General features: G+C 37.5%; 2 protein-coding genes across 2 annotated transcripts in view; both read left to right on the top strand.

The window, feature by feature from the left end:
- Positions 1 to 5,006, top strand: part of LOC123963790 (matrix metalloproteinase-18-like) — an 11,924-nt gene extending 6,918 nt beyond the window's left edge. Inside the window, exons 7-12 of the mRNA XM_046040834.1 lie at positions 939 to 1,100; positions 2,071 to 2,200; positions 2,337 to 2,473; positions 2,620 to 2,779; positions 4,043 to 4,143; positions 4,404 to 5,006. Of these exons, the coding sequence (XP_045896790.1) occupies positions 939 to 1,100; positions 2,071 to 2,200; positions 2,337 to 2,473; positions 2,620 to 2,779; positions 4,043 to 4,143; positions 4,404 to 4,537 (824 nt within the window). The 3' untranslated portion in view covers positions 4,538 to 5,006. The remainder of the gene's footprint in view (positions 1 to 938; positions 1,101 to 2,070; positions 2,201 to 2,336; positions 2,474 to 2,619; positions 2,780 to 4,042; positions 4,144 to 4,403) is intronic.
- Positions 5,007 to 6,509: 1,503 nt separating this feature from the next.
- LOC123962650 (collagenase 3-like) overlaps positions 6,510 to 10,177 on the top strand; it is a 4,281-nt gene continuing 613 nt past the window's right edge. The window contains exons 1-9 of the mRNA XM_046038841.1: positions 6,510 to 6,648; positions 6,869 to 7,116; positions 7,205 to 7,353; positions 7,624 to 7,752; positions 8,494 to 8,655; positions 8,798 to 8,927; positions 9,504 to 9,637; positions 9,754 to 9,913; positions 10,031 to 10,134. Coding sequence (XP_045894797.1) covers positions 6,550 to 6,648; positions 6,869 to 7,116; positions 7,205 to 7,353; positions 7,624 to 7,752; positions 8,494 to 8,655; positions 8,798 to 8,927; positions 9,504 to 9,637; positions 9,754 to 9,913; positions 10,031 to 10,134 — 1,315 coding nt within the window. The 5' untranslated portion in view covers positions 6,510 to 6,549. The remainder of the gene's footprint in view (positions 6,649 to 6,868; positions 7,117 to 7,204; positions 7,354 to 7,623; positions 7,753 to 8,493; positions 8,656 to 8,797; positions 8,928 to 9,503; positions 9,638 to 9,753; positions 9,914 to 10,030; positions 10,135 to 10,177) is intronic.

Genomic DNA, 10,177 nt, shown 5'->3' with positions numbered 1-10,177 from the left:
CCTAATAGACACACACAGACAGACATTGTCTTTTCATTAGACCTAAAGATGTCGTAGTAGACAAATTTACACACACACACACACACACACACACACACACACACACACACACACACACACACACACACACACAAAAACAAACACTCACGGTAGGATTTTATTGACTTTAAAGAACAGACTTTTCACATTTTGCTGATTCACTTTCATGCAAAGTTAGATTAGAAGCTAGATACCACTTGCATGTCTGTACGATAGAAGCAACAGCCACGTGACAGTCAGCTAGCCTGGCTCTGTTTAACACACAAAAATGTCTATCAGTACTGGACCTCTGAAGCTCGCTAATAAACACATTATATGTTTTTTTTAACGACTAAAAAAACTAAAGGGTAAAAACAAACAGTAGTGGTTGGACAGACAGTTGGCAGGCAGGATATATTATCTCCCTGCTTCTAGCATTAAGATAATCTAATTGGTTGCTGGCTATAGATATTTAACGGACAGACTTATTGGTATCCATCTTCCCATCTAATTTTTGGCAACAAAGTGAATACTTGTATTTTGAAATTTTGAAAAAATATTTCTTTAACTTGATGAGAATCCTCACTCAAATGTAAAAAATATGCATACAGTATATCCCATTTTGTTGGGAAAACATACCTTTACACTATTTGCCCAAATGCAATAAAAATTTAAGGTGACATGAGGTATCTTGAGAACATACAGCCACAGATGGGAGGTGACAAGTCAGAATTTAAAAGAAAAGAATTCAACCAAAAATAATTTTGAGTATTAAAGCAGCATTGCAGGTCTGAATGATGACCTGATTTCTATGTACTGAAGTCCTGTTTCTCTCACTGACATTTATGTACACTATTTTGTGCAGCCTTGCAACCACTCTGTGCAGTAAAACCCTCACAAGGTTTGTGTTCCTGCTCCAGGTATCAACCTTTTTGCTGTAGCAGCCCATGAATTTGGACATGCACTTGGCCTGCCCCACTCATCTGACCCCGGAGCTATCATGTACCCAGCATACAACTTTGCCCCAAATAATGAACCTCAGCTCTCCTTCCGCGATGTCAAAGATGTCCAACACCTATATGGTGAGTTCAGCTGGATTCAAAAGATGAAACATCATTGGACTGCTTGGATTCAGAAAGCTTGCTGATTCTTTTTTCCCCGTGTCTGTGTGGGTTTCCTCCGGGTGCTCCGGTATCCCCCACCCTCAAAAACGTGTAAATGACTCTATCTGGAGTTGGGCGCAGCACAGTGGCTGCCCACTGCTCCCTTGAGGGATGGGTTAGACACAGAAAAATGAATTTTGCTATGTGACAATAATGTTTATCTTACCTGAGAAACACCATTTGAAATAATTCTAGTCACATCCACATCAAATAAACACCTCTGTGTACACACATGATGAGGCTTGTGTAATCAAACTGTTATTTGTTGCAGGTGGGATTATTTCTAACTAAAAACCACAACATCCTCTTTCTAATGTATCATCATAACGCTGAAATTTGTTCAGTGAGGGTAACGTCACAAGATGACGACAAACCTCTAAGATTTATTTAGTCTCCACTTCTCACAAATCTGCATTATAAAATCACAAGATTTTATAATAATAGTTAGATCACATTAAAATATACAGTCTGTTGCAAAATACGTTACATAAAGGTGTAAATTACTGTTTTAGCTGACAAAAGCAGCTCATTAGGAAGAATGAATGGTGGCAGAAATGATCAAAACGGAACGTAGATGGTGTGTGTCAGTGGCTTCTGTCCAAGTTTTGCAATAAATAAAGTTTGATGAGAAGCATAACACACTTCACGCACATGTCCAGTAATGATCTTTTTAAATATATTTATCACATAAATGTTCATATCTCTTACTAAAGCATGCATACGTATTAGACTCCATGCAGACATCTGTGACTTCGGCTTGTAAACAGATTATATTATTTGCTGATGGTATATTCTTGTAAATCACAGTATTCTTGCACTCATCAGACAGCTTTTATTTGACTTTGTCTGAGCAGAAAATGCTGAAACTGTTTGCTTCTGTTGCCTGCAGGTATCAGTCCCCGTTTTGCTTCAGAATTCTCAAAAAAACCTCCTCCAAGAACACCTGACAAATGTGATCCAGAACTGTCCTTTGATGCTGTAACAGAATTACAACAAGAGGTCCTGTTTTTCAAAGACAGGTACGTAAACTGCTCCAGTAGCTGTGTGTCAGACTGACTTGCTTCTCACCTGGTGTCTCCTTGGTTCAAGGGTAAAGGAAAAAACTATGACTGGACTGAAATTATGTTTGAGATAACTTTCTGCCTTTTTTTTTAGATTCATGTGGCGTAAGCATCCTATGTTTGATGAAACAGGAATCACCCTGATTAGCAGTCTGTGGCCGGACACAGTACCCCTCTACTTAGACGCTGCCTATGAGAATGTGGAGAAGAATGTTATTCTGTTTTTCAAAGGTAAAATAAAGTAAAGACCATCATGAGTTGTGCACTATGCAATTTAACTGACTTGTCTAATGACAAAACAAGTATATCTGAATTGGTAGTGGATATAGACAATATAATGTGTATGTAAATGTGAGACAGTAGTGTTTTTGTTTCAGGTCGTCAATACTGGATGCTGAGGCAGTTAAAACTTGAGGAGGGTTTTCCACGAAACATCTCAGACTTGGGCTTCCCCTCTAGAATAAAATCTGTAGATGCTGCTCTTCACTTCAGGAATGACCGCTACACTGTGTTCTTCACTGGCCATGAGTGCTGGAGGTATTTACAGTTTCCTACAGCTGGCTTCCCCAAGTTTCCAGTCTTTAAGCTAGGCAAGTTCCCAATGGCTGTATGTTGAATGCAAAGATATCTTTCTCGAGGCAAGAAAGCAAATAAGCACATTTTCCAAAATGTCAAACTATTTCTTTAGCTATTTAAAAGGGGATGAGTCGCTCAGGTTTTATAAAAACTTTGTACTTCATCACATTTATATGGAGCAAAGTTCAGTATTCAGTGTCTTCCCAAGTTTAGTGTTTACCTGCCGGGCATCTTGAGTTAGCATGAGTAGTTTGCGTGTAGTTTAAGCGTGTTGTTTTCTCCTTGCTGCCAGTGAGTCCCAGACAACTTTTTCATATAGCACACTGTGCAGTTACATTAAGTGTATGAAAGGAATGAAGATATAAGATGTGTTATCATGGGTTCTTAAGAATTTAACCCAACTCGCCCTATCACCATACAGTACAAGTGTGAGATGATAGAGATTTCCGAAGAATGTCAATGATGACAGAGCAGGTGAGGCTCCTCCTGCTGGCACAGAGGGGATTCTCTTGTGGTGCTGTACATTTAGTATCCTTGGCAAGATGCATGTACTTTAACCTATGCAAAGTGTGTCCAGTGTCCAGGAGTCATACAATGGCAATTAAAAGCTTCATCTGGTTTGTTTAAGTTGGGATCAGTTTCACATATTAGCTTCAGTTAAGAGGTTCATAGATAGTTGTCTGTTTTTGTTGTCTATCCTTTTTTTCATGTCTCCATGGTGGAGATTTGTTCGCAGATCCATATTCTTCATATATGTTTACAATCTCTCTATAATCTGTATGGTTTTGTCATCCTAATTGTCCATACTGTAATTTTACTTAATGTAATTGTTGGTGTACTGTATTTTGTACACTACTACATGTCTGTTGCTCATCTATTCTTATTTTTTTCCCTGTTAAAGGCAGACTTTCCTTATCCAATCAAGGTCTAAGGATAGACGGTATAAACTGTACAGATTGTAAAGCCTCTTGAGGCTAACTTGGGATATTGAGCAGTATGAATAAAAATGATTTCACAACTTCCTTAAGTGTCGACGTAATGACAACTTACAAGCTTCCTGTGTGTAAAGCAGAGTGGTTTGGTGCCTTTGCTATTTCTCATCCAGTGTCGGTTTTATCTTAGTAATGAGGAAGGAGGAAGACTTTGCTGTTCTCATGAGAAATAGCTGACTGTGGTTTACCATTATTACACATACACTATGTTTTGTTTGTGTACAATATCCAGGTACAATGAGCAGCAGAAGATGATGGAAGGATCACCGACACTTATAGAGCAGCAGTGGCCCGGGATTCCAACTCCGATAGATGCAGCCGTCATCTATGATGGTAGTTTCCTCACCAAATGTGCTACACGCAACATTTAAACATGCATTCAATAAATAAATATTCATTTTAAAAAACTGCAATGCATTTCACATCATCACCAAGTGGTTTTCTTCATTTCAACCACAATATAATGAAAAACTGTTATTAAAGGCTCAGTACTCTATTAAACGCAGGGTATGCAATATATAGCAACTTCAGTGTGTGAACTTCATATCATGTTCATTTTATATATAACAATGTCGGATCTTCATTCCTAACAGGCTTTGCGCACTTCTTCAAGGGAAACATTCACTACACTTTTGACTCCAGCTCTAAATGTGTGGTCTCCACCGGCCCTGCTAATGATCTGCTGGAATGCAAGGAGAACAATGAAATACCGACAGAGAGGAGATAATTGAAAGACTGTTCTTCATGTAGCTTGATGACGATGGTGCTGTGTACTTTCTCCATGTGTATACACAAGTGTTACAAAACTGTATATTAAGCAATAACCACAATGTACCTAATAACAATTTGGGAACAGATGAATAATCCAGGGAAGTGGTTAAAAGTGTTACCTCAGTACGTAGTACAATGTTGAAATAATGGCATTTGTACCAGTTTGACAGTTGTTCTGTAATGTTGATGTTACAAATGTGTTTTTTAATGTTTGTATTTTATTCAAATGTTGCTGCTAGATGTGTGTATTTGTTTGTTTTTGTGTGCGTGTGTGTGTGTGTGTGTGTGTGTGTGTGTGTGTGTGTATTTGCTAAATAATATTTGAAATATCTTCACATGTATTGCATTGTATTACAGTTCTTCTAAAGACACCTGACAAAATGTAAACTGTATTTTATGGTTCTACCTTTGCATCATCTTTTGGTGATGATCACCCAATTTTTTATTAAAATAATCGTATTGTTACTTTTTTATTGCAACGACACCTTTGTTCTCTTTAAGTGTTGCACACATCGCATCAGACTTTCCTGTTAGGTAACAATGGAAAATAAGGTAGCTTTGAAGTAACATTACTGTACAAAGCTGTTTTAGATTATTACAGACAAATGTGGATGGAAATTAACCACCTGTTGATTCACACAGTTCCTCAATCAAGCCTTATGTTTTCTATGCAGTGCAGCACACATTGATAGAATAAACTGATTTTAATATTCTTCTTAAGATCAATGAAAGTTACAGTTGAGAAGCTAATTAAACCAAAGAGATTAATGATCTTGTGATTCTCCCCGACCTATCATAACATGTTATTTGAAATATAATCAGGGCTTTTGTTCGTGATGATGTGAAACAACAACATTCCTGTGTCTGCTTTAAGTGGGCACTCACGCTCACAAAAACACACCTAAGCAAAGTACTAACATAAATTTCCAAACACACAGAAAATGGCAAGCACTGTTAAACTTCATAGTCACATACATATTGTTGAGAATTAAGTAATACACAGATAAAGAAGTTTTTGGCTCCCTAATCATCATTCATTTGACATTTTATTCCAATATTTAAGTACCTAATATTTAACGGAATTGAAACATCTTCATTTTCAGCTGTTACCTCTGCAGGTACCTGATAAACACGTACCTGTTTACATGTTTATCTATTATTTCTTATTATTTTAATTTCACTATTTTTTTAATTTACACAGGTTTCAATTAAATTATGAGATGTGACTATGAATATTGCATGAGATGACCCCAGGAACAAATTATTTATTTTTTGCAGATTAATTCCCAGATTCAGACATTTTGTTAAAGGTTGACAAAAAATGTCATCATTTGGTCCGTTTAGTAGCAGTTCTGGAGCTTTCAATCACATCACTAAATATTCTGGAATTTATGTTTTAAGGATTCCTATATTTTTTTATAAAGTTTTATATGAAATATTGCAGTTAGCTGACTTCTACCACATGCATGTCTATAACTGTTTTCAATCATTTGAGGCAAATCTGGATCCAGATTCAAATTAATGATTATACATGTAGTTTTTGCTTGTATTCATTTTTTTTGTGAAACACAGATTTAAGATGATCCAACTAGCAATAGAACCATTCCATTGACCAAAACTGTTGGAAAACTAAAAAAAACTAAAAGACATCTTAAAACTAAACCTTCAAACAAGTAGTACTTTTTATGGCAGATTTATGACATTCTTCAGGTCTTTATTTCATAAAACAAAATCCCAAGCATTGTCTGTTACATGTAATAATCCTACACGTGTCATGTCATCATAATTACAGTATCTTGTTTTGGGAAACTTTTTAGTTGTATGAGCAATCAAAGCCAGACTTCCTCTCTTATCCATAAAAGGAATATTGAGTCACTGACTCAAGGTGGTCATTGCTCAACATGCCCTGTCCTCAGCCTTTATAACCGCTGCCTCCAGCACAGAAACACCAGTTGAATTCAACAAACCATGAAGACTTTCAAACTCTGCATTCTACTAAGCCTGGCAGTCGCAGTTTACTGCGTGCCAGTACCGCAGGTTACTGTGCAAGATGAGAATTTTGCAGAGGTATGTATGTTTGCTTTGCCTTTTGATGCATTTATTCAGACTATTTTGAATTTCGGTGCATGTGGAAACTTGTTCTACGAATCCTGAATGTTACGCTGTTATAGACAAAGGAAAAGAGTTAGCTGCTTAATCTCTGCAGTAAATAGCTAAATTTAAGTGTATTATGTACGTTCTGTTGTTGATGTACATTCAAGTCTCCAACTCTTGTTCTCTTTTGCAGAGCTATCTGAAGAAATTCTTCAACCTAACAGAGGAGACAGGTCCAACAATCAGACGGGGGATCAGCCCGGTGAGCAGGAAGCTGAGTGACATGCAGCGATTCTTTGGTCTCCAGATCACCGGGACGCTGGATGCTAAAACCTTAGAGATGATGAAGAAACCCCGCTGTGGCGTTCCAGACGTCCAAATTGCCAGGTTCTCCACTTTTGGAGAAAACCTCAAGTGGACTAAGAACAGCCTCACCTACAGGTGAATGATCTGAAGAGAGAAAGTGTGTGAAACAGTAATTGTAGGAAGTCTATCAAATAATGTTCTTGACTATTTTTCTGTCCTACAGGATAGAGAACTACACACCTGACATGTCAGTGTCAGAGGTCGATGACTCCATAGAGAAGGCACTGCAGGTTTGGGCCAAAGTCACTCCTCTGAAATTCACAAGAATCTACAGTGGCACCGCTGACATCATGATCTCCTTTGGCCGCCTACGTGAGTACAAAATAATTTTTCCTGTGTCTTTATCGGTTACAACCTCTCCCTATGCTCAGTTTAATGGTTGTGATGTCCCATAAAGCATTTTAACTTTAACTACATGTGTTGCCTTTGTCTTCAAAACATTAGAAAGCTAATTAATCCTGGCAAGAAGTTATCTGAAAACCCAGTTCAGATGTGCTGTTTAACACATGAATTTGGTTAATGGCTTGTAGCTGTACAGTATTTGGTTTGCAAAGCTTGACATGAAAACGTTCTTGTTAACAGAGCATGGTGATGGTTACCCTTTTGATGGTCCTGATGGCACTCTTGCCCATGCCTTCGCTCCAGCGCCTGGCATTGGAGGAGATGCTCATTTTGATGAAGATGAGACGTTCACTTTCCGCTCAAACAATGGTGAGTTTGTTATTTATGCTCTGCTTTGTGGCTCTTTTACCTACTAACCACTTTGTCAGTTTGTGTTTTTATGTGATATATCTGCTCATCATCAAGAGGAGCTGGAACTGTCCTGTAATTACGTGCTTTCTGCTGTAGGCAGACCTTTCTGGCTTTACATGTGTTGCTGGGTTTCATGTTTCAGATGTGAGTTGTTGGCAATTATACCAAAGAGACATTTACCCCTAAACTTCTGATTTGGTTTCATTTAAATAACTGTTTAAATGATCTATACTATAAATATATTTCAGAAAAAAAACAAAGATCAGAGTAGAGTCCAAAAATTATTTAGCAGAACCTTGTTCTTTCTTTTATCCTCTCCCATCGTATCATGATAAATCATCAGATTAATCTTGTGACAATTAGAAGGGGGCCGACCCCTAGATTAGGAACCACTGGACTAAACTGCCTGTATAACTGTATTGTAAAATTAGTGGGAGTTGAATCTAGAAATTAAAAGTTGTAAAACCTAGTCAACAGTCAAATAACACTTCCATTCATCAGTATTAACAATCTATTATTGATGTATTCAATAACATCAGTCACAGGTGATATCTTTCTGCTGAAATAATGTTTTTCATACCCTAGTTTTACTTTCCACCACTGGCATGGGAGGAAATTTTAAAGAATAACTCCATTGTGTGTATTTTGACATGAAAATGTAATCCAGAACAACTCTACCTGTATCTGTTTCTGCTGTAGGCTACATCCTCTTCATGGTGGCTGCCCATGAGTTTGGCCACTCCCTGGGCTTGTCTCACTCTAATGATCCTGGTGCTCTCATGTACCCTGTGTACTCATACGCAAACCCTGACACCTTTGTTCTGCCGCGGGATGATGTCAACGGCATTCAGTCTCTCTATGGTCAGTACTAACTGGCTGGATCATCCATGCCTGTTTGCACAAATAGCAACATGACCAGAATTCTTGAATAAGCTCCTGCACAATCTTGGATAATGTCACACAACTTTCTTGCAATGAGATGCTGACTTTATTTAACCTCCAGGTCCAAACCCAGACAAGGACCCTGTTAATCCTGGACCTGAGCCTCCAACCACCCCTGATGCCTGTGATTCAACCATGGTCTTGGACGCTGTCGCCACCCTGCGAGGAGAAATTCTCTTCTTCAAGGGCAGGTATTGTAGACATACAGTAGAACACTCACTTATCTGAAAGTCTGTTGAGAGTGTTGTCTCTTCACACAAGAGCTGATTTATATGTCTCCTCATGCCATGAACTGAGGACCACCAGTGGAAACTCAGACTGATAAATAATTGTGCTAATTTACAAATTATTATTATTATGATTGTTTGATATTTTAGTAATTGTTACTTATTTGTATTTTGTTTTTAAATTTCACATTTGAGACTGATTTTTTAGTTGTTTTTTTTATTAATTCGTTATTTGTTTATTTTGTCTTTTAATACACACACACACATTACTGTTTTATTTATTTACTTTTATTTTTAATATTTACTTTTACATAATTTTTATTTGATATATTTTTTATTGTTATTATTTAATTTTTTGTTAACACACACAAACACAACTTTTACTGTTTAATTTACTTATTTAATGAAATGTATGAAATTAATTATTCTTATGTAATTTATTTGTAGCTTTGGCAATATTGTTGTTATACATTCATGCCAATAATGCTGATTTGAATTTAGAATTTTTATGAACTAACGTCTGTTGTTGTGTGTTTTCAGTTTCTTTTGGCGTAGCTACCCCCAGAGTGCGACACCAGAGCAAAGTCTCATCACAAACTTCTGGCCAGACGCCCCCATCAACATCGACGCTGCTTATGAAAGCCAACAGTCAGACAGTGTCTTGCTCTTTAAAGGTACTTTACTTGTTCTCTGTTTCTACCTAATGCTCCTAACCTGACACTATATTTAAGACTGAATTATTTCTCTTTACATGCTGATACTAAAATGTTTTCTTTTAATCTCTATACAGATCGTAAAGTGTGGGCTTTCAGTGGCTACGATCTTGTACCTGGCTATCCTAAGTCAATTTCCAGTTTTGGTCTGCCCACAAGTGTGAAGAAAATTGATGCAGCCCTTTATGATGTGGAATCTGCCAAGACTCTGTTCTTTGTAGACAGAAATTACTACAGGTGTGTTCAAATACTGTGACGTGAAATTAATTCAGGTGACTGATTTAGGTATGTTGATGGTTTCTTAGGTGGTTTAAAAATGGTGAATCAGTCTAATTACTGTCTGTGTTTCTTCAGTTATGATGAGGCCAAAAAGGCTATGGACCCGGGATTCCCCAGGAGTTTGGATCAGGCCTTCTCCGGCCTGACCAGCAAGGTGACTGCAGCTTTTCAGTACAGAGGTGAGTAGCATTCAAAGCTTATCGGAGTTTTCCAAGTCAAGAC

The sequence above is a fragment of the Micropterus dolomieu genome, linkage group LG23 (assembly GCF_021292245.1).
Source record: "Micropterus dolomieu isolate WLL.071019.BEF.003 ecotype Adirondacks linkage group LG23, ASM2129224v1, whole genome shotgun sequence".
In the NCBI taxonomy this organism is placed as follows: Eukaryota; Metazoa; Chordata; class Actinopteri; order Centrarchiformes; family Centrarchidae; genus Micropterus; species Micropterus dolomieu.
This window is presented reverse-complemented; position numbering and strand designations above follow the sequence as displayed.